The sequence below is a fragment of the Mustela nigripes genome, chromosome 17 (assembly GCF_022355385.1).
Source record: "Mustela nigripes isolate SB6536 chromosome 17, MUSNIG.SB6536, whole genome shotgun sequence".
Classification (NCBI taxonomy): domain Eukaryota; kingdom Metazoa; phylum Chordata; class Mammalia; order Carnivora; family Mustelidae; genus Mustela; species Mustela nigripes.
Genome location: NC_081573.1, coordinates 27,760,624 through 27,784,450, shown reverse-complemented (window position 1 = coordinate 27,784,450; position 23,827 = coordinate 27,760,624). Strand labels below are relative to the sequence as shown.

At 55.8% G+C, this 23,827-nt stretch overlaps 1 protein-coding gene across 1 annotated transcript in view; it reads right to left on the bottom strand.

The window, feature by feature from the left end:
* Nucleotides 1-563: 563 nt before the first annotated feature.
* The window catches only part of NKD1 (NKD inhibitor of WNT signaling pathway 1), an 83,448-nt gene continuing 60,184 nt past the window's right edge, over nt 564-23,827 (bottom strand). Inside the window, exons 5-10 of the mRNA XM_059381446.1 lie at nt 12,802-12,908; nt 9,716-9,811; nt 4,466-4,613; nt 3,909-3,993; nt 2,403-2,530; nt 564-1,663 (exon numbers count right to left, since the gene is read on the bottom strand). Coding sequence (XP_059237429.1) covers nt 1,074-1,663; nt 2,403-2,530; nt 3,909-3,993; nt 4,466-4,613; nt 9,716-9,811; nt 12,802-12,908 — 1,154 coding nt within the window. The 3' untranslated portion in view covers nt 564-1,073. The remainder of the gene's footprint in view (nt 1,664-2,402; nt 2,531-3,908; nt 3,994-4,465; nt 4,614-9,715; nt 9,812-12,801; nt 12,909-23,827) is intronic.

Below are 23,827 nucleotides of genomic sequence, written 5' to 3'. Positions count from 1 at the left end.
CCCACCAAGAGGCACACAGGGTGACATCTGGGCTCAGGACATGTCTAGAGAAGCAAGCCACTGATTTCTGCACACCGGAAAATTTACCTGAGAGTGTATATTTATAGAAAGATACATGGAAACGGACAGAGAGTGCCCAGCTATAGATACAGGAAGCTCGGTTAGAGAAGCATGTAGGTAGATATGTATGTATTTGCCAATGGTAGAGAACATGAGGTTTCCACATCTTCCGCCATGACCGACAACACACAAACGCCCGATCTGGGAAAACCACGCTTGTTTTTGTGGTTGGGTTCCCTCTCCAGAGGTTTCCAAAATGAGAAGGCTGGTTGCAGGGGCAGTATTTAAATATGTGTGTGTGTATCTTTCTAAAAAAGAGAGAACAAGGGAAGGGAGGGGGAGACGTGTATTTCCACGTGGTACGCGGCAGAAAAGATGGGACAGGTTTTGGGCAAGGACGTGATCCCACTGGAGAGGCATGAAAGGGAACTCCAGAAAGGACAGCTAGGGTTTCTAGGTTGGGACATAAAAACACAACAGCCAGGAAGGTCACGCGTCTGCGGTCCGCTGAAATCCCTTGTAGCACATTACAATCAGTTAAGGGCCAAAGAAAATCAGAATAATACTAAGAGGTAGCAGCTGTTTATCTTCTCGGAGATTTCGAGGGTCTCTGGAAGCGGGCCAGGTAAGGGTGTTCTCCTGGAAGAGACTGGGGTAGGGCACAGTTCTGGCTGAGGGCTCCCCTAGAGCCGGGAAGGGTATGAGCCAGCCCTGCGTGGAAGCGCCGCTCGGGAGCCCCAGAGAGCCTCCACCCCCAACAGGCCACTTGCAAACCCAGAGTCATTTTCTTGGATAAGTTATGCAGTCCTCACAACATATAAATAAAAGTTTAGTTCTGTGTTTCCATATATCTTCTACATGGAGGCTAGCTGAATATTAGTGGAGTAACAATAATTATTAATAACAATAATCATCATAATAACAATAATTAATAGAATAATAATGCCTTGGGGAGAGCCTGGGGAAGGGGGGGGTCCTTCATATGGCCGGGGTGGGGGCTTCCAGGGAGGGGTCTATGTCTGGTAAAAGTGGTGGTAATGGTGGTGGTGTTCGTGGTGGTGGTGATGTTCGTGTCTCTGGACCGCCTGGCCAGCCGGGCTCTCATACACCACCACGGCGGGCAGGTCCCTCGCGCGGTCCCGCCCCAAGACACTGCCGCCCACGGCCAGGGGCGCCTGCAGACCCCGGCAGGCCGGCTGGCTCTCCTTGGCTCGGTGCTTGTGCTTCTTGTGCCCGAGGGGTGCCAGCGTGGGAAGGAGGGATGGGCTGGCGGCCAGGTGGGCGGCTGGGGACACCGCAGGGATGGTGGGGCCCAGAGGGGGTTTGCTTCGCACCCCTCTGGCCACATGGCCCACACTCACGCTCTTGCCCTGGGCCTTGGGGGACCTCACAAAGTGCTTGCTCCCGTCCTGGGCGCCCCGAAGCCGCTGCTGGACCTCCGAGGCCTTGGCGAATGGGGTGTCAAGGAAGTGGAAGGAGCCCGGGTCCGTGCCTTGGGGCTTTCGGTGTGGGACGTGGATGGCTTCTGGCTCATGGGAGCGAGACCGAGTGGGGTTGGAGGTGTGGGGGGGCAGCTCTGACTTCTGGGCCACTGATGGGGAGCCTAGGAACCAATTTAACAGATATTTCATGAGCAACTATTGTGTGCTGGGGCTGCTCTGTGCCCCCAGAAACCCCCTATGCCCCCCATGCTCCAGGACTGGTAACTGTTCTGAGAGCTCCCCTCCCTACCCTGACCACTCCTTGCTTTCTCTGGAATGGAACTTGGCTGTCAGTGAAGGGGGAAGCTCTGTTTCTTTGTTGGGTCCTTAAAAATCAGTAACTTCCCTTCCAAGAGAGAAAGGAGAAGTTGCTGTCTGAGGTCATGGGAACAGAAATCTACAGGCATATTCCTTAACTTACGATGGTAACTAACCCAGGAATTACATGTAGAAGGAGGAAGGGGAGTAGGGAGTTCAGGGGTATGAAATTAATGAGCTACCTCTTCATTTATCTCAGCAGGGGGCAAACAGATATCAACATCTGAGGAAGACAGAGTGGCATTTTGCTGATGGAACAGGGAAGCAGGGTCCGGGGCGGGGGGAGGGGGATGACTGGGGTGAGGCACAGAGCAATGGTTTTCATCGCATGAGAGGCCCTGAGGTACCATTTGATTTTGTTCAACTTGGGGCATGTGCTCATTTTTAAAACGGTTTTAATGTCATCTCCTCCAAGAAGAGTCTTTAACCCATCCTGTAAAACCTGCATTTTCCCCCACCCCAGAGGGGTATAATGAACACCACCCCGCATGGACAGCCCAGCCCTGCCCTTGCCCTGCCTCCCGGGTGCACAAGCTCCCTTACCAGGCCCAAACTGAGACGTGTAGTTCTCTATCCCGGCGAGATCTAAGTAGTGGTTTCTCCTCTCAATGTTCTCATCCACGCAGTGGTGGTAGCAGCCAGACTGCTCCAGACGGCTGTCACCCTGGAACCTAGGGTAAGAAAGCCAGTGAGGGGGTGGGCACCAGCCCTAGCTGGGGGATAGCTCCACAGTCTCCTGGGAAGCCACCAGGACAATTCCTTCTGGACCCTTCGTTCATCTTCCGGGTCTTGGGAAGGGGCAGGGAGGGGAGGGAGTGGTCATCTCAGCCATCAGTGCCTCTAGTTCCTCTCTGATAGCAGAGATGCAGACCTCTGCTGGCTGCCCTGGGCCTTCTGGGAGGACAGGAGAGGTCCTTGAACAGGTCCAAAGAAACCATCAGAGGTACCTGGTCAAAACTTACAGAAGCCCCAAAGTCAGGCTTCAAACCATGTGCGCCCGTTGCAAACGGGAAACCTCAGCCCTGGGCTCGTTCCCTGCAAATGTGGGCAGCAGAAGTTGCCCACTGGAGCTGAGGGTGGCAGGCTCTGTAAGCCAAGAATGGAGCGTGCATCAGGAGGGGGTGGGGAAAGTGGTGCCCCCAGAGGCCACCTTTTTCCCTCTGTGGGAGTCCGAACTCCTTGCCTCTCCCCTGCAAGGCTCTCTGAGCTGCCAACCCCACCCCTCTCATCCGCCCCATTCCCCAACACAGCTAGCCTATGCATCCCTCCCCACACCAAGCTGGGGCCCCTGCAGAGACTGCCTTCTGTCCTTTCCCTATGGGCGGGCGCCTGTCACAATCCGGTCCCTTCCTTCCCATTCCCCTGGCAGGTTGTGCCATCCAGCCCCTGACTTCCGGCCAAGGATGCTTCCTACATCCTCCTGCCTCCTACTTTATATTCCTGTTTACTCAAAGCCTTTCTTTAAACACACTCTCTTCTTTGTGTCCCTCCCTCCAGTTAAAGAAATAACAGGTGGGAGAGAATCACAGCCTACGATCCTTTAGCCACCATTCGGAAACCCAAAAAGCCTGAAGGCAAAGATTTTTCATAACCTTTTAGGCAGCCAGGCCTGCCCGAAATGGGTGTGACAGTAGCGGTAGCCTTGGTACCACCTCGAGTGGACATTCCCACGTGTCGTGTGGACATTCCCACGTGTCCGTCAGACGTTTCAGTGTGCGAAATCGCGGGTACTGCCCGGATGCCATGCAGAATAGAGGAGAGATGCACTGGGAATCTCCCTTCTAAAACGCAGCCAATGCTGAATTCCAAAACCTGTCTGGCCCAAAGCGTTCTGGACGAGGGAATGTGGAACTACATTTAGTCCTTTTTTACAAACGGAGCTTGCTTTGTGAGCTTGTCTTCGGAAATCACCGCCCCCTGAAGCAAACACAGACTAGAGCCGCCTGCTCAAAATCCCCTGGGTAAGGGGGTACACAGCCGGTGCTCAATATGTGTTCAAGGGTCCCGGGCTGTCGTCCATCCCCGCCTCCACACACACAGCCACTGTACCTGAGTGGGGCTCGCTGCTTCTTCTCCCAGCTGCGCAGCTCCTCGGCAGGCTTGGTCTCCGCTCTGGGCCTCGTGCTCTGCAGGTCTGAGTCCCGCCCGAGAAACAGCCGGGTGAGCGGCGGACGCCTGGGCCCACCAGATTCCTGGCTCCGTGGAGGTTTTCCAAGCTCCCCCATCGCCATGCAGCCTTTGACAACTGGCCCACAGCTGCTCACCATGGCTCTGTGAGAAGCGTTCTCCAAGCCAAGACCACACAGAGGGGTCTCACAGCTACCTGGCCACTTACCTTCTCCCCTACAGACTCCTCATGTGCCATGTCCAAGCCCGGGCTCTGCCTACATAGGGCCTCCCACCTGTAATTCCTTTCTTATGCAAATCCTGCTCTTTCAGGGAGCTGTTCAAATTCCACCTGTCCACAAAGTCGCTCCCAGGGAAAGCCCCCCCCCCCCCCCCCCCCGGACTCCCTTCCACTCCTCCCAGGTCAGTGGGGTGTGATCCTTTCTGGGAGCTGGGAGTGGACTGGCCCCTGTGGTCTGGGCGGCCCCCCAGCCCCTCACCGGGGTGATTGAGAAGGATGCCCTTCTTGGCCTGGCTTCCGTCAGGGGCCACCGTGAGCTTCACCCGCAGCGTCTTGCTTGATGTCGGCGAATGGTTGACGGAGGAGTCGACCACCTCGTAGATCGTGTGCAGTAGGCTGGTGATGTCCTGCAGGGAGGGAAGCAGAAAGCCCCCCCGGGGTTCAGCCACATACGCCCACAGCCCTGGGACTCAGAGGGCCTGGTGACACCTGAGGAAGAGAAAGCCGTTGGCTCCCCCAAAGTCAAGTCTAAGGCAGAATTATGCACATGAGGGGTTCACTTGGGAAGGGATCCTAGGATGCAGGGAGCAGGAGATGACATGAATGAGCAGGTCTGGCCACAGGCAACTGGTTCGGTTACACTTGGGTCCTTAGAGGGACGGTGAGGACCCCACCTCAGAAAAGTCTCATCCCTCCTTGGTGGAGTTACCCTGGGGGGCTGACGCTCCATGGCCAAGGACTTCTGGTATGTCCTGCAAAGGCTGAGCCCGCTCCCACCGGGAAGGGCTCTTGTGGTGGGCACTGCCCACCCCAGCAGTCAGTGTGGACTGAGGTAGGTCGGGGAGGCTGCTGGGGTCTGATGAGCTCCTTCTGAATGAAAAATGGGAAAGGAGGCATGTTGCTGAAGATAAACTATTCTGTGAGAACTTAACCCAATCTCGTCCTCTCTCTGGGCCTTAGTTAGCCCCTCAGTCGGACAGAGACGTCCAAACGCACGCTCCGTGAAGCGTTTCAGACACTTCTGACTGAGGAACGCAGGAATCATATAGCATCTCCCTTTGTTCTGGGCATCTGCTAAGATCGTTTTTCAGAAAGGGAGGCGTCCAGCTTTAAAGGATGTAGAAGCCTCTGGAAAGGTATTTGCTCTCTGTAAGTCGGGCCCACAGATGGCCAATTATCTGGCCTGTGGCTCTTCATAAGCAGACAGACTCAGCCTTCCCTCACCTGATTTCCCCACCCGGAAGCTGCCCAGACAGAGGTGGCAGATGGGACTCCAAGCACGGCCGTGGCCAGGCAGGTAGAAGGATGAGGGACCCGGAGTGGGGAACCCACAGAGGTGGCCCCCACTTGGCACCGTGGCAATGCAGGCTAAGGGAGGGTCATCCCAGAAATCCAGAATCTTCCACTAAGTCTTCAGAATCTCCGATATGGGACACCCATTTAATTTTTGACAACTCCCCATCTCCCCAGCCCTGGTGACCACCATGCCACTTTCTGACTCTAGGAATCTAACTATTCCCAGTACCTCATAGAGGTGGAATCACACGGGATTGGTTTTTCCATGGCTGGCTTGTTGCCCTTAGCGTGTGGTCCGGGAGGGTCTTCCCTATTGTGGTCCCTAGTAGGATTTCCTTTGTTTTATGGCTAAATTATAGTGCATTGTATGTATATGTTAATCCTCTCAAACATATGTATGTATATTACATATATATGTAATTCTCTCAAACAACTCCCTGAGACCCTGCTTTGGGCTGTAGAGGCTCAGAAGTGGGACTGCTGTGTCATGTGGCAATTCTGGGCTTAGCTTTCTGAAGACCCTCCGTGCTGTCTCTTACAGCAGCCGTAGCTTGGGACATTCCCGCCCACAGCGCACAGGGCTTCTGAGGTCGCTGCTGCCTCAAGGACACTCGTCATTGTCGGTCTATGTGTGTTTTTTTTTCTTTTATAACAGCCATCTTAACGCATATAAGGTGGGATCTCCTGCAGTTTTGATTTGCATCTCCTGATGATGAGTGCCGTTGAGCCCATTTTCATGGGCTTCTTGGCCATTAGCTGGTGTATCTTCTTTGGCAAAATAATCCGGTTCTTTGCCCATTTTTTTTTTACTTGGGTTGTTGGTTTTCCCATTGCAGACGTGCAATTCTTTTTATATTCTGTATATTCATCTTTTTTTTTTTTAAAGATTTTATTTATTTATTTGACAGACAGAGATCACAAGTAGGCAGAGAGGCAGGCAGAGAGAGAGGAAGGGAAGCAGGCTCCCTGCTGAGCAGAGAGCCCAATATGGGGCTCCATCCCAGGACCCTGGGATCATGACCTGAGCCGAAGGCAGAGGCTTAGCCCACTGAGCCACCCAGGCGCCCCCATATATTCATCTTTGACCAGCTATGTGATTTGCAAATATTCTCTCCCATGCTGCAGGCTGCCTTCCACTCTGCTGTTGTCCTTTGAGGCACGTTGGTTTTGAATTTTGATAGAGTCACTTCATCTATTTTTACTTTGGTTGCCTGCGATAACTTAATTTTTAACAAAACATTCTGGGGTGGGGAGGGCTGGGCCGGAACATCTCAGGGTTTACGTTGGGGTCATGAAGGATGCCCGTGTGAGACCCAGTTTGCAACCCCGATCGGTCACTCAGCGATCTCAGCTCCTGCGGCCAGGCCTGCAGAGGACAGCTCTCCTCGCTTCTTCCCATGAGCCGCTCCGCACACCCGCATCGGCTCCCTCCTCTTCCCGTCTTAGGAAGCTCACGCCCGAGGCGCCAGTATCTCCATTTCACAGATGAGAAAAGTGAGGTTCATCAGCATCATCCCCTCCAGCGTCCTATCCCAAACCAGGGCTGGGGGTGGGGGGGCCATGACTCAGGGTCTAGGAACAGGCACGCTCTGGCAATCCCAGCTGAGAAATCAGCTCTTGCCTGCATGGGGCGCAGCACACAGAAGTAGGTGCCTGCGAGTATTTATTGCACAAATGAACAGGTACTTTCTTCTGAGTTGGAAAGTGAGCCGAGGCGCCCACTCTGGACTGTAGCTGCGTTGAGATGGGAGCCGATCTGCCCCAGGCCACAGAAACATGCCCACAGACAGCCAGGGAGCATGCAGGGGACTGGTATTTATAGCCAGCTTTGAGGCGTGGCCTCGGGGCTAAAAATAAACCAAGGGGAAGCAGGAGGCTGGGTTCTCCCTGGACTGGAAGCCAGCCCCCTCGCTCCTGGGGGCAGGAAGACACGATCCAGGGATGGTCTTCTTGAGGCCGGGCTGGGCCACCCACCTCAGGAACCCTCACTTCCCTACTCTTCCTCTCATTACCAAGGGTAAAGAAAGGCCCAGAGCAGAACCAGACAGCAGGGTGTGCCCTCGGGTTTCTGCAAGGCCTCCTCCGAGGTAGGGGGCCAGCCCTCTTACGGTCAGCAATTTTCAAAGCAGCAAGGAACGAAGGCAGTGGCTCACAGGGGCGGTAGGGTCTTGGCCACCATGCAAGTCAGAAGAGAGGGCAATGCCACCCTCTGCACCCCAGCCCGGTTGCCCGTGTGGCCTTGACAGACGGCCGGGCCACGGCCGTTCAGCTCAGCTAACCAAGCTCCCAGACTGCAGAGTGTTTCCCTGGGAAGATAATTACACCACAGCTGCCATTCCCAAACAGGGTGGCGAGGAAGGGCAGCGCTCACTCCAGAAAAACCATAACCTCTCACACAAAGCATCACAGCTGGAGGGGGATAGGGGTTCCTCTAAACCACCCCCTTCCCCGGCTTCCCCAAGGTCTCCAACCAAGAGGCATTTCCACTGCTTCCCAAATACCCAAGCCCCTCTCCGGGCTTTGCCTGCCCAGAACCCATTCCCCTGCCCCCTAAAAACAGTACCTTGATTTTATTTTGTGAGCTGATTACACACCCCCTCTCATTTTCACTCTTTGTGTCTCATGTATCTGGTAACATCTCCCTGCTCCTACAACCCAGAATAGGGCCATCCCAAGCATTGCAAACCCACGGCAAAAATGACAGGTGAGGCGGTCAGAGCTGGTGAGATTCCATTCTGGAACTTCTGAATTGGGAGGGTTGCTGAGCGTCCCGGACAGCAGGAAAATGTCAGCCGTCACCTCACTACTGGCCAGGGGAAGGGCTGCCGGACAATGGAGGAACACAGAGGGAACAGAGCCTTGAAGATAGCTAGGCTTGAGGGCACCAAGCCTCTGGATCCAGCCATGCCTGAAGTCAGTGCCCTGGATCACAATACATTCCTTTTTTTTTTTTTTTTTTTTGGTAAACCGAGAGCATTTTTCTGGGATTCTGTCACTTCTATCCGCAAGAGTCTTGAATGATTAAAAGTCACTCACAGCTTCCCCCACCCTGTTCAAACATTCCTTAAGTCCCAGCCTGAGGAAGAGTTGCCCTTTCCTCACCCAGGCATCCCTCCCAGCAGTTTCTCCTGCACCAAGCCCCGGAAAAAAAAAAAAATCCATAGCTCTGAACCAGGCAGAGAGAAGACAGCAAAGCTTCTCTGGGGACACCCCTGACGCCCTTACGAGCGGGACATGAGGCGGGTGTGCAGGCAGCCATGCTGCTCTCAGACCCCTACACCTATCTAAAAACCAGGGCCTCCTGGGGAGGGAGAGGATGTCCCGGGGGGACGGTGGGAAAAGCAGCAAGAAGGCAGAAGGGGTGCCTGGCCCAGGGAAAATGGGAGGCAGAGCTCAGTAGCTCAGACCAGGTCCTACCCCTGCTTCCACCAACCCACCGGTGGCTTCCCTGAGCCCCAGGAACTGAAGCCAGGGCCTGCCCTACCAGCTCTGGCCCTAGCCAGGTCTCCTGGGGAGCAGCCACCACGCGAGTCTCCTCCAGCGCCTTAAACAAACACCCTGAGCGCTCCTGCCCTGCGCCTGCTGGGCCTCTCCCCATCTCAGCTCTGCATGCCATGTTCACTCGGCTCAGCTCCGCAGGGGACAGAGGTATGGTAGGAGGGCTGAGGGGAGAGATGCCAGCATTCTGAGGGAGAAGGGTGGTGACAAACAGGCCTGTGACTGGGCGCAGTGCTCTCGGGAGGCAGGGGGTGCTCTTTCCTGCCTCAACAGAGGGCGGCCTAGCCTCTGGATGCCCGCCTGGCCCCAGCTCCTGGGCACACTGGCTGAGATGGGAAGCTGCCTGGGGTGGTCACAGCCCTTGCCCCAGCCAGAGCTCTCCAACTCCAAAGAGGAGGCAGCAGGGCAGGACTTTGGTGGGACCTGGGTCCTCCTCCAGGTGGGAGGGGGGCTCTCAGGGCTAATCCCCTGACCTCCCGCCTCAGCTGAATGCAAGGGATCCTGGTCACCCCTTCCTCTGTCCCTGTTGCCCACTCACTGGGCAGCTATAGGACACCCCTCCAGGTCTCCCTAAAGCTCCAGCAGCCTGGCTCCCCTCCCTACCTCACCCCTCCTGGCCTCCACCTGGTAGGCTGCCCTGGAGAAGAGGGAGGGGGAAGGGCAGGAGGGCCCAAGGGTGTGGCCAGAGGCAGCGGGCCCTGGCAGGTGTACTCACCTCACGGGTGACCTTGCCATTGTTGTCAAAGTCGTAGAGGGTGAAGGTCCACTCCTGCCGGCTGTCCTCTTCCACGGACACGTCACATTGTAGCTCCTGGACACAGACAACCCACGGGTGTGGCTGGAGTACCCAGAGGCCAGCTCACTGGGCAGCCGCCTCCTCACTGCCTTCCCCAGGCCTTGTGTGAAGGACGATCATAATGAATAAGAGCTGAGGGGCCAGGCAGGGAGGCCAGGCCCGGCAGGGCAGGGCAGGGCAGGTCTGGCCCAGGGAGAGATGCCTGTGGGCGAGCCAGACAGCCTCTGGGTCTTTGAAGGCAAAGGAAACACCAGGGGGCTGTGAGCTGGGGGTCTGAGAGGAAGCTTCATGGCCTCAGGGAGATGGAAACTGGACCAAGAGACAAAAATTACTGGAAGACACGGGGACCAGTAATGGGAAGCTATGGCCGGACGCCCAGGATGGCCACCATATATGGAAGGCAGAAGAGGGTGAACAAGCATTATAGGGTAAAACTCCAGCTCAGGCCCAGGAGATGCCTGTAGTGGCCCTCCATGGCTGTGTGACCCTGGGCGTGGCTTCTCTGGAAGTTTCCCCTCATGTAAATTACAGGAAAGGCCAGTACTGATCTCACGAGCCCGTTGGGAGCATGGAGAGCCCCACGTCACGAATTCTCGGGCCAGTTCCCGACCTCCCACCTCCAGCAGCCAGCTTCTGTGCCGGAGGAAGCCCTGAAAACCAGGGACTGAATGCCTGGGGCAGCATCAGGCATTCTGCATGGTTCTCAGGGAGTGGAGGGGGGGGTCCCAGCAAGACTGAGCCCCATCTGCCTTGGCGCTGGTCCGCCCATTCACCCACTGGTCTTGGCTGCCCTCCTTTGCTGCTCCCTGGGATCACCTGCCAAGTCCTTGCCTTGGGCTCTGCAAAGGGGGACCTGGAAAAAGCAAGGAACTGTTTGGCACCTAGAGAAGTGCAATTAACAATAATAGCTGCCATTGTCTTCGCTGTAACGGTAACAGGATGCATGTAATGTTCACAACGACTTCATGATCATCACTCATGGGACCCGGCTGGGCACCCGAGCTGGGAAGTGATGAGCTCGGTCCTTGGCAGTGTGTCCGTAGGAGCCCTTGAACACCAGATAGAAAGTTCGAGAAATGCTGGCCGTTTGGGGAAAGAGGTTTACAAGATTCTATAAAAACCAGCCAAGATGCTCCCAGGCCATTCTGTTCCACATCTTGCCCCAGTTGCCCCCTCCTTTTGCAGGAAGGCAGGCTCAGCACCCCAGAGGGGAGTGACACCCGGCCTCTGCATGCTGGCAGGGATGAGCTTGAGTGCGGCATCCCTGCCCCCAGCCTCTACAGCTCGAAGCCAGTTCCCTCCAGCAGTCCTCGGGCGGCCCATGCGGAGTTCAAAGTCAGCCTTCCCTCAGTTGTGACATGCCCGTCTGATACCTGCCAAGTGCCCGCTCTACTCTGCGAGGCACCGTTTCATGTAGCACAGCGCTCGCCCCGCACACTTGCCCACACGCACATTCATACACATGCACACAGAGTGTTTCTCTGATTCCTTCTCCCCGGCCCTTCTGCGCAGCTCCAAAGACAGCTCGGGGTTCGGTAACTATGCCCTCCCCCGCCCCAAATTCTGTCATCTGCGTCTTTAATCCCTCCACTACCACCTAGGTGTCTCAGGTGAGTCGTCCTCAGGGGCCGTGGATGAGTCCCAGACAGTCAGCCCGGCCCTTCCAAAAATCGGCCCCCTTGGGCCTCCAGGGAAGTGAGAGCTCTGAGTCCGAGCCCTCCCTCTGCCGCAGCACTCGGCCCTCAGCTCTGCCCAACCACCCCTAGAAGACACTCTGGTGGTCTCGGAGAAGCAGCTAGCAACCCCAGCTCCCCAGTGGGATGTTGCCCGCCCCCCTCACCTCCTGCATTCAAGGCCCGTTGGGACCCTGTCACACCCTGTCCCGAGTCATCTCCCCGCCACCACCTGCCATCACTATGCCCTATGATGCTGCTTGTTCCCAGACAGCTCGCAACCCTGGCTGACCTCAGGGCCTTTGCTCCTGCTGTTCACTCAGTCGGAAGTGCTCTCCTTATCCCAGAGGCTTCCTGTCCTCACCTCTCCCAACTCCTACTCCGGCACTCAGAGGCTCAATGCAGACTGGTATCCGCCCCATTCTCTGCTTTCAGCCACCACAGTACACAGCATCAAGAACTACCTCCATCACCCAGCTGGCCTCCAGCCTGGCACCCACCTTACTGCGTGCTCCCAGACCCCCCATTACATCCTCAGCTGTGCAGTCACTAGGACTGGGTCTCTCTCCCGCCTCCCCCACCACACTGTGCTCCGGGAGGGCAGGGCCATGCAAACCCCAGCCTGCTAGAGCTCTGCCCCAGTGGTCTCAGGGAGGGAGGCAGAGAACGAAGAAGGGAGGAGAAGGGGGGGCAGAGAGAAGCCAGTAAGCTCTGTGCCGAGAGGCCCAGGTTCTGCTCTCCTGCACCCGGCCCTGCCTGATACACAGAAGGAGCTTAACGTACTGTTTGGGATGGGGCAGGATGGACAGACTGCAAGCTCGAGGACGACATGTTCCTTTGGTTGTTGACCACACAGGGAATCTGAGTCCCAGATAGGGCCGGGGACCTGCCTAAGGCCTTCTGCCTTGGCATCCAGTCTACCCAAGAACCGTGCCATGTTCCCTAGAACAGCCCCAGGAGTCAAAATCAGAGGCTTCTTCCAGTTACGAGGAAACCGAGGCCCAGAAGAGAAGGCAATGACCTCAGATGGTAATGGCAGCGCCAGGGCCAGCCAATCCCCAGGTCCCCACTCAGGGCCTCCCCAGACTGCCAGGACACAGCCCAGTGGGATGGCGGTGCTGAGTCCCCGGGGCCCGTGCAGAGCTGGAGCAGCCCCAGACGGGGAGGGACAAACCTCCCACAGAGGGCAGTGGGTCCCACAGGAGGTGAAAGGCCTTTGCATCTGCACGGGCCTCAGCTTCCCTCCTTGAAAAGAAGGAAAGTTCTGTTCCCTCCCGCCAAGGGGACAGAAACACTTTTCTCCAGAGCCCAGCGCAGGGAAAGGGTACTTACTTCAAATTTCAGCTGCTTCTTGGAGCCTGGGCAAGATTCGCTCACCTTCTCCCTCCTCTTCTCGTCTCCACTGGCCAGCCCGTCTGTCTTCTCAGGAGGCAGGGCCACTGCGGGGAGGGCAAGTGAGACAGCGTGAGGACGGTCCCCAGCTGGGCCTTGGGGCCTCCGCCCCCATTGGGGCTTCATTCTGGGGACTGGACCCCTTCCTGGCCTTCCCATGCACTAAGATCAAAGTCACTTTGCTTTCTGGCCTCGGGGAATGTCCAGGGCTGCCGGAGGGATGCCCCAGAGCCCGCCCAGGTGCACCCAGGCCAGCCACTCAGATGACCCCAGGGCGCCTCCAGGCTGCCATTTCCTGCCCCAACTACACAGCCCAGACAAGTAGCCTGCGGTCGGCCAGGGCACTCAGACCAGAGGCAGGTGGACGGGAAGCTTGCAGACCACGGCCACGTTCCACACAGTCTCAGTGCCTTCCCTGCTGACATGTTGGCCTCCTCAAAGGGGCCATGTGCCAGGGCCCAGCGAACGGCATGCCGGGAGTTGGTCAGGAGGCCTGAGGGAAAGCTGGGGCCTCCCTCAGGCGGCCTGAGAAGCACCCATGGTCTCTGCTTGGATCCTCCTAACAAGCTGTGTGACCCAGGGCAAGTCGTGTAACTTCTCTAGGCATCTCAACTAGTTCGCCCAGCTGTATAACCCAAACCAGAGCAGTCCTCTCCCCAGAGGGGAGAGTGGATTCAGTGAGCGAGGGCCCAAGAGCCCAGGACCAGCACACAGGGTCCCAGCGGCTGCAAGTGGGCGCAGTCAGGGGAATGAGGTCCCCTCCCCACAAAGTCTCTCGGGAATCAGCACAGTTGGTAGCCAAGTTTCCTCAAAACGGAGGCTTTGGGAATGCAAAAGGCCAGAAACACATCATATCAAACACAGGCAGCGTGGGCTGGGGAACAGGACAGGGAGGGAGATGCCAGATGGGCAGGGACAGGAAGGCCATGGCCGTAACAGACTGACCTGATTCCAGCCTCAGCCCCCCTCCCAGTGGGACCTGAGTGCCCCCTTCTTTCTCTTCACTCCAGGTACACCCAGAGGGATGCAAGACGACCACCCCCCCCACCATCCCATGATGCCCCCACAGCAAGGTGACAACTCCCTTGAGCCGTCAGATATCCAGCTGGAGACCCTGTCTCAGCCATGGACCCCAGCTCTGTCCCAGAGCTTTCACAGAATGAGGCTAATAAGGACAAACCTAAAAGAAGATCCAACTCCTCAGAGGCCCCCAGGGTGGGGAAAGGGGACTGACGCTGACCACTTCTGATCGAGGGGATAAAACCAGGTCCTGTCCTCCCTGCTCCTCCAAAGCAAACACTGCCAGAGCCAGGAGGCACGCCAGTCCAGTGCAACACTGAGTCCTGGGGCGGTCAGGTAGTCAGTGAGCCAGTGGCCCAAGGACAGCCAAGCACGCAGCCTGGGCCACCCTGATTCCCCCACCCCAGATCTGCCAGAGTCCCACTGAGCCAGAGCAGCCACCATCATGGAACCTGACGGGGTACCAGGCCCCAAAGCAGTAGGTACTACTGCCACTCCCATTTAGAAGGCCAAAAGGTCTAGAAGCTCATGAGAGCAAGTCAGGGAGCAGGGTCTCTCCTCATGCCCGGCCCTCAGCTCTAGGGGTCCCGAACGTCTCCGGTGGGTGCAGCTGAGCTCGGCGTGAGCATCTGGTTGAGAGGACTGATACTCTGGACCCATATCGTGACCCTGCTCCTGCTGATGGGCTGGACAATGTTGGGCAAGGCACTGGGCTTCTCTGGATCTCCGTCTCCTCGTGGGGAAAGTGGGGATGAGATGGTTTCTTCCTCACAGGGTTACTGGGGTGGGGGACGGCGAGGAGGAGAGTGCCTCCTTAGCACAGTCGCCTGCGTGCAACAGGTGCTCAGTAAAAGCCCGGTTTGCCAAAGATGGAGAGGAGCCATGGTCCCAGCTGATAGCGCAGACCCAGATGGTCGCCCTCACCCCAACACCGCTCCATTGGAGAAACCGTGGTGCTTTCCTGGCTGGCACAGAACCCCTGCAGGGGTCGGCGGGGGGGGGGGGGGGGAGAAGAAAGGAAAACAAAGCCCAGTTCCATCTTCAAAGCTGCAGCCTCCCTCCACAGAGGTCCTGGCTGGAGATGTAAGCCAGCCAGGCTTATCGAAACCAAACTTCAAGTTCAAAGAGAAGTTATCAGAAAACCACCTTCAGGTTCAACACTGCCTTTCAAGTTCCACTTGATAAAACCCAAAGAAAAGAAAGCTCTGTCCCTGCTCCCTCCTTCTCTGGAGCACCCCTCCCTACACACAGGCCCTCCCCGCCTCCCCTCCTTCCTCTTCACCCAACAGGGTAGAAAACGCACCCCCTACCCCGGACCAATCACCATCTTTCTGTGTCTTCTCTAAAGACCACCATAGTCTGGATTGCCTTCTCTTCACCAAGGGGGTCCCTCATGCTATCCCAGCTCAGAACACCCACCCCCTGGACACCCATGGGGTCAGCCACAGATGGGTGGTAGGACCAGGACCCATCCTTCCCCAGGGCCCCGGAGGCCAGGAACAAGGACAGTCAGTGCCCTCCACCCCCACCGAAGAAGGCCCTTCACCCTGTTGCTATTCCCCGCCCAATGGCCAGAGGAGGTATCAGAGATGTTGGGAAAGCCTAGCAGAGCCCAGGGCCACAGGCAGGGGCTGGGACTCAGCCCTGTTTGCAAACCCACATGTGAAGCCTCTCAAACAAACATCAACCAGCACCTAGTCCTGCCATCCCTGCACAGCACAACCCCCCCCCCCCCGCCCCATCCATCCATCCTTGGGCTCATGGGCAGGCACAGGAAGGGTAAACAGTACCTACTTCGGGCTGCCAAGGTCCCACCCACCAGCAAAGAGAACGGCATTTCTGTCGAGATGAGCTTTGGCACCACATTCTGAGCCCATCCGCACCCTCCTACTCCGGCTCAGCCCAGAGATGATCTTCTGGGGGGCAAAATTCCAGAGGGACTCAGCATTCTTTAATCACTCACAGTAACAACAGGAGATGCTGGTAATTTGAAAGAGAAAGGAAAGCTGGAGGAACAGCAGAAAAAGGAAGGGGAGGAATGGAGTGAGGAGGCAAGAAAAGCCTTCAAGTTCAAAGACTCATATTCTTGATTTTATATCCTACATTCACATCACTGCCTGGAACGTACCCTTACATGACTTAGAACAGAAGCTGGCAAGCTATGCCCTGTGAGCCAAACCCAGCCCACCGCACGGCTTGTTTCTGTAAATGAAGTTTTATTGGGACACAGTCACGTTCACATGCACTGTGTATAGCTGCTTCACTCTACAATGACAAAGTTTGGTAATCACAACAGAGATTATGGCCCACAAAGCCTAAAAGTTGTACTCTGCTGGCCCTTTTAGAAAAGTTTATAAACTGTGCTTAGGTACCCTTCCCACCAGGGTACCCTAATAAACAGGGTGCAGACTGGATTTCACCAGCTGCTCACCTGCATAACTGGAAACTCTTGTGCAGTACACAACCTGCCCAACCATACAAAGTAGGCATGGAAGAAAGAAAATGTCAACTCTGATTTCTTCAAACCAGTTCTCAGCTCAGATGAGTCTGGGGGCGGTATGTAGAGCTCCTTCTCTTTGGAAACTGCTCACTGTCCCTTCTCACACCACGGCTGTGAGGAGCCTGCTGGCTGTGTTTACCAGATGATGGCTCTCTCCCACATTAGCTCCCAACCTGGCATCTCTCCACCCCCAGCAACTGCCAGATTAAATGCATTACTTGACCATCTTCACCCGGCTCCCTTTGATGTTCCCTTCTCAAGCTTCAAAATACCTTTTGGAGGGAGATCAGACAGCATTAAACAGAATTACTAATTAATTAAGCAAAGTTAAATTTTAAACACTGTTTGTTGTGTTAGCCAAAAGCCTGAACAGAACAGACTTTTTTCCTCCACTGAGATCAAAGACAGTCTCTTCCCTGTCCCTCCCCCAGTTTAAAAAGAAGAGGGGGCTGGGGAGGAAGAGAGGGAAAGAAGAGAGTACAGAGGAGCCCCAAGGAGCAAGGAAAGACCTGAGTGAGGATGGTCGGGTTGGTCATTGCGGGTGATCACAAGGTCTGACTCCCAGCCCTCACCCCGCACCCACAGTCCCAATGGGAGGCATCAACAGCTCATTTGGGACCACAGGCTGGGAGAGCCCCAGTCACTTCCTCCAGCCTGTTTAGCCTGGTAAATAGCAGTGACCCAGGGAGCAGGATGGCACAACCCACCCAGCCCGAGCTGCCAACAGCCGAGAGGATGGCTATAAAGTAAAACAGATCTGCCTTTCCACAGCCCCACCCTCCCTGGCACCCAGGCAGGACCAGCCCCTCAGGGCTCTTCCCAGGGGGGTGAGGGGGTAGGCTCAGGGTCATCTGAGAGGCAGGGTGTGCACTGTACAACCCTAGGGGGCACCATTCACAGGCTGGACCTCATATGCTTGTATATTGCCAGTGACATTTTGGGGGACAGATGGCAGAAAGGTGTCTTGAGGTGGGGGTTGGGGGATGGGGGGGAGCTCCTTTCTCTACTTTGCATGAATCCATTTGTTGCAAGCCGGGTGCAGTCTCTTCCCATCAAGCCCAGCATTTCATTCTCCACAATCTCATCTGGGATCTTCCATTCTTTCCCAGGAGCCTGCCACATCCTTGGCGGCTAGACTGCAAGTCTCCTGGGATCCGGGGTCCCGCCAGCTAGCGCCCCTGGGATGCCCACAGCAGAAGCACAGGGCAGCCAATCCACGCCAGCTGCATAACAAACACACTATAAATTCTGCCTTGATTGACATTGGGACCCTGCACGAGAAAGGGGGTGGCTGGATGCGGCAGGTCTGTTCCTGAATCCCATACTTAGGCTAAAATTCAAACTCTGGATGAGAGGAGCAAACACTGGCATATTTTAACATGATCCAGAAAGGCCTGGTTGATCACAAACTTAGGAAGTAGGGACAAATCTGAAATCCCGTTAGGACTATTATCAGTACCGCCTCCCACCCCTTGAGACCAGAAATGACTAACACACGGATGGGCAGTTCTCTCCGCCCAGTTACCTGCCACATTATTCTCAGTCCATACGACGTAAGATCTAACACAAGCCAGAGCTTCCTTGCTGGAGTCTGGACACCTGCCCTAATGTCTTCACAGGCTCTTCTCAATTGTCCACATGCAGATTATCTGCTGCAAATATTTTAGTCTCGGGGTGGCTCGCCAGGATGTTTCTGACTCCCCAGCCCTCCATCAGCAGCTGTTAGAGGGAATGCAGATGAATTTTAATATTAGCCTCTGCCAAATATAATTAGGAGGGTAAATGGACTGCCAGCAAAAAGAGAAAGATATCATATGTGCATTCCAGGCCAAATGATTTCTCGCATCATTTGTGCAAGGCTCTCCTGCGGGAGTGAGGGTCCAAGAGACGCGCAAATCTGTTCATTCACGGGCACAGCAGTGGGCTGGTGAGGTTAGTGGGTATGTGCTTTATTCCCTTAGGGCCTGTTACGGAGACCAGGCCAGGTAAGTTCCTGTTTGTATCTTCCTAAAGAGGAAACTCACCTTAAGAAACAAAACGGATCGAGCCATGTATTTGCTGCTAAAACTGATCTGCCTGCTGCCGTCTCCAGGCCCCCTCTCTCCACTGATCCGCTTTTTAGTTTCTGACCCAGCCGTGCTCTTGTGCTGTTATCCCTGCCAAGAACACTCGTCCCGGCTCGCCGGCTCCTGCCTACTCTTCGGGTCCTCAGCTTAGGCCCTCCAACTTCCGAGAAGCTGCCTACAAGCCCCCAGGGGCTAGGTTAGGGTTCCCTACTCAGTGAGTCCATTTTACTCCACATTATCATTTTTCTGTTAATTTGATCTTCCTCAAGTAGCCCCCAAGAGATGGCATAGTGCCTGTCACACCATATCTAGGCACATCAACACTGCCCACATCCTCCTCTTCACCACCATCATCAAAATGAGACAACAGTCAGTAGCACAAGTGGGATTTGAACCCGGAAAGTGTAGAAACAGAAGAATGAAAATTCCCGTTTCCTGACTCCCCAGCCCCTGGTCTCTCCACTCCATCACTCAATATTAGACCTGCTCCCACATGTCCTGCCACCCTGGTCCCCCTTCTGAGAAGAGCATTTTGGGTTTCCTCTGGTGGGCCACCCCTCTCCCATCTCAATCCACATAGTTTACGGAGGGCTGACCCCACCCCGGCTTTGGGGATGCACCCAGCCCCTAGCTCTGACACCATGAATTTCATCCTGATGGCCATTTGGGGGGCTCCTAGGTCAGTACCAGAGGGTGCATCCTGAAGCCAGAGATGCAGAGCCCATGGGGCCTTCACTTGCATGGGCCCTGGCCCCCTGTTCCCATAGTCATTGGGTTCTCCGATACTTTCAAAAATTAGGTATTTGAACCTCAACTGGTTACAACCACCATCTTTTTCCATTCTGATGCAAATGTCCTAATGCATCACGCAGTGTCGGGGCGAAGAGGCGTTTCTGTAATTGAGCTAAGGGAAGGTTGAGTTGGAGATATATTTATTTAAGTTTACCGGATGGAGCTGTCAACTGGTTCAGAGTTATCAAAGAACTGTGTAAACCAGTCAATAAATAAAAGATCCCTGTATTCTTTTCTTAAAGACAGCCCCCAAACGGGTCAGGGGCCATACAACCCAGATCCACCTGGCAAGAAGCAAACTTTTGCAACAAGTACTGAGACTTGGGGGCTGTCCTCCACCTGAGCAGCTGGGCTCAGATGACGGGAGTGCCCAGAGTTGGGTAGCTGCCCTTGGCCACCTTAGTGGGAGAGACAAACACAGGGGCAGAGGGAGAGTTGAGAGAGGGAAGGGGAGAGGGAGGGAGGGAGTGGATATGAGTGTGGATGACATGGTTTGAGCTCCAGGATCCAGCTGGCCCTTTTTAGGCAAGATCTATGCTAGGATTTTTCAAGATCACCAGCCAAAGCTTTGGCACATTTGAGTTGAATGTCTAAAGAACCCCAAGAATCCCAACTTAACTCTAAGCCCCTGCTTATCAAGACAAAAACCACCACCGCCCAAAGAGGAGTTGACCTAATGAGGCAGGATTCCCCAAGGTAGTTTCTGGCACTTTCTACTAGTGGGTGTCTACCCCTTCCTGATTTCAGACATGCCAGCTTGGGTTTTCCTCCTCCACGGTCTTCCCTCCCAGGCTGCATTTTACTGTAGGGAGATCTTATTTAAGGACCAGCTATGACTGAGGGGAGAAAAGAAAGGAAAAAAGAGAAAGAAAGAAAGAAAAAAAAAACCCTTCCCAACAAATAGCTTTCTGGCCTTTTCCCTCATCAGAGCCTAAGGTTGATGGCCACTGTGCTTTGAGGTTTGAATCGGGTTGAAACGGAACATCTGTTCAGGGAGGGAGGGGGGAGGGCCGGCAGAGAGGGAGCAGGAAAGAGAAAAAAGCTTTTTTGGGCTAAAAATACCATGTCCCTTCTACTCCCCGCCCAAGTTAAAACATGTGATGAAATTCAACTTTTAAAATCTAACCCCGAGCTACTTGAAACTACTAAAGCCTCCTCGGTATCTGACACGAGTCAGAATTTCCACTGTTCCAGCTGAGCTTTTATGAAAAACAGACTCGAGAGAAGCCGCTGTCACCGGGGCCGCTGGGGGGACTGCCGCCGCCCAGTGGAGTCCGGCTCACTGAAACTCGCAGGAGGACAGGCTCTGAACTGAAAGCGCACAGCCAGCAGGGTGTGGGCTGCCTGCCCTCCATGGGCAGTGGCGGGGTGGGGGTGGGGGGGTCCTGCTGCTCCTTGGTCACCTCCTCCTCCTCTCCGACTTCCAGGGAACCACCGGCCAGTCCCAGTGATTGACAGGACTTTGCAGGGGAGATGTCCTTAGAAGTCCTCCCTCTCCCATGCTCTCGCTGTCTCCCCCCTCCCAGCTGCTCCCCGACCTCCAGACTCAGTGTCCAACCGTCTGTCTACTTGGCATCTCTCCTGGGATGTCCCACAGCCCCCCGACGGTCAGCCTTCACGGTCGCGGGACCAAAACGCCACCTCCCAAGGGGCCCCCGCCTTGCTGTTGGTCCTTAAGCCAGGAGTCCACGGTGGGGGGAGGGGGAGCCCAGGATCCCTTTCTTTCCTTCATCTACCCCCTGCCCCTCCTCCCGTCTCCCACGCCAACCCCGAGGCCCACCCACTTCTCTCCAGCCCTATGTCCGATGCCATCACCCTGGCCCACACGGCTGGAATCCGGTCATTGCCATGGCCTCCTTCCTCCTCCCACCGCAGGGCCCGTCGTTCCAAGAAGCCACAAGTTCTCTGTTAAGCACGGCTTACAAGTATCCAATGCTTTCTCTTCAAAAGCAGCCTACAAGCAGGCACGTGGTCCCGCCCTTGCTGACTCGCCCGCCCTGGTCCTCGGTGTCCCCTTCTGCTGCATAGGCCCCCCTTCTGTGCTTCCCCAAACCCCAGGTTCTTTCCCCCTTGGGGTACTGCTCGCTTGCTCCTCCTGGCTGCTCTCCCTTCCCGCCCTCCGTGGCTGGCGTCCTTGTGGTGCCTGCATCTCGGCTGACACATCACCTCCTCAGAGGGGGACATGCCACCCTCTACCCTTCACCGGGTTTTACCTCTTGGCCGGGCGCCACTACCAGAAACTTGCACGGCCCCTCCCGCATCCCTCGTATGACACCCTGCCAGAGGCCCGAGTTCTGTTCTCAGTCTGTTGTGTGACCTCGGGCAGGTCACATCCCCTCTCTGGGCCTTGGTTTTCCAACTACAAATGAGGAGGACCCATGGCCTCCTGAGGGCTCCTCGGGTCTATGAGTGGTGGATACATCACACCTGGGGGCCGGGACAAAGGGACAGAGGCCAAGGGAGAGTATGTGGAACCTGCCCGGAGGGCCCAAAGGAGGGGACTGCATGACTTCAGAGACTTGATGCTGTTGACTTCCTTCTTCCAGGAGTATGTACTGAGCATGTAAAGCACGCCAGACTCTGTGTCACGCACCGGGAGGGGAAGGAGAGGTTCTAATAGGATTAGAGAAGCTTTGAAAATAGGTCTTCTTTGATCTGGACTAGTAAATAATTATAAACACCAGTTGGCTCCTCTTCAAGAAGGAACCCGTGGAACAACAAGACTCCTGCCAGCTCCCGTACGCTGGGCACTTACTCCGTACCGCGATCCTCTCCGTGCTCACGTAAGCCACCTCACCGTCCTCACAGGCACCCTGCACGAGGGCTCTGATGACCCCCAACAAGGAAAATGAAAACCAGAGGCGTGAAGCGATTCACCCAAAGTCACCCAGACAGTGCCGGTTAAAGCCAGGCCGCATCCGGGTTCGGACTTGCAAATCCCCCAAAAGCCTGAATAAAGGTAGCAAGGTGCCTCTCGCAGATTCGGAGGCGGTGGTAGGGAGACAAATTTTGGGTGCCATGGGGAGTCAGATGGGTCCTGAGCTCAGAGTGGGGGCTACGCAGACCCCCAGGGCCTTAGCCACCCCCCTCCCAGCACCACCACCCTGCTTGGCAGGACGCTCTATTCTAATAAATCCATCCAGGGGGCAGGGAAGGGAGGACCCCCAGGGGCCCAGTCAGGCCAAACCCAGGCTGGGGGAAGGGTCTGGGCTCCTAGGGGGAAGTGTCACCTGACTTCAAGCCCTCTGGAGTCAGCTTTCTAGAGATGCCAGACAGACAGCAATGCACCTGCTTCCAGCCCCAAGCGGGGAGGTTGGAGGGTAGGAAACAGACACGGTGTTGGGAGTCTGTGGCCAGAAACCAGAATCAAGCCTCTGGGAGGGATGGGAACATCCCTGAGTGGAAGCGAGAGAGGGGACCCAGAGAGGAGGGACTTGTGGCCATGTATAGGTCTTTCCCTTCTCAAGGGCACAGAGCAAAAGCTGCCCTGAGTGTGGGGAGGACACCCCGAGACACAGCGCTTCTGGGGTGGGGGGCATTCGGGTAAGGAGGTCCTGCCCAACAATTTGCACCTCAGGCCACAAGCCATGGGCTGCCACCACCTGTCCCAAACGACCAGGAGATAGGGAAGCCAGGTGGGGACCCAGTGAAGTGTGGGGTGTCCCTCCCCTTTGCTCAGACCCCTGCTGGGTCAGCAGAGGGAGGGTCCCCTCTCCCCTCCTCCCCTGCAGAGCCTACCGTGGGTCCCGCCCCTGCCACGCCCAGCCAGCTCTCGGGAGCTTGGGACTTTTGATGTTTACTTTGTTCTCTCCACAGTTCAAAAGGAGCTGCGCAGCCCTCGAACCAAGCCCAGACTTAATCTGCCATCCCGCAAGCTCCCAGCTGGCCAGTTAAGGCGGTTAAGATGCTGGATTAGGGCCGGCTTTACATAACAACGCAGGAGCTAAAGCCGTCCTCTCCGGGGATGGCTAAAAGACTTCTTTTTATCTTCACGCCTCAGATGGCCTTTTTTCTCCCTTCAACAGCCCTCCAGCCCGCCAAGAGGCAATGAACTTGGCCAACAGGAAGACAAAGAAGAGATTCAGGATTCGGAGTGCTCTAGCTAGGCCCGGACCACAGAGGGACATGCCCCGGGGCCAGGTGGATGCGTCTCTGTGGCCGCGGCCGTGGCCATGGGTGACCACGGAACCACAGACAGTCATGGGCCCAGCATCCCTCCCAGGAGTGTCGGAGCCGGGCAGGCCGGTCCCGGTGCAAACCTGAGCCGCCTCTCTCTTCCCACCTCATCTACTCATCGTTTTCACTTTTTAAAATCTGCCGTGAGTCTTTCAATTCATTCTTCTTGGGAAAGTTAAAACATTCATCCCCATTAACAATGCAGTCCTCTTGGAGAGCTCTTTCTGGTTTTAATATCCTTCTGCCGGGTCTGAGAGGAGCCCCTATCTTTGCCTGTGGAGCCCTCCAGCCACACAGTAACACTCACGCGCTCTCCACTCACACACGTAGGAAACACAGAGCATTGTCTCGTGCCCCTTTTTACGTAAAACATACCGGCCAGGGCACACTGCATTTCTCTGCAGCCTGATGT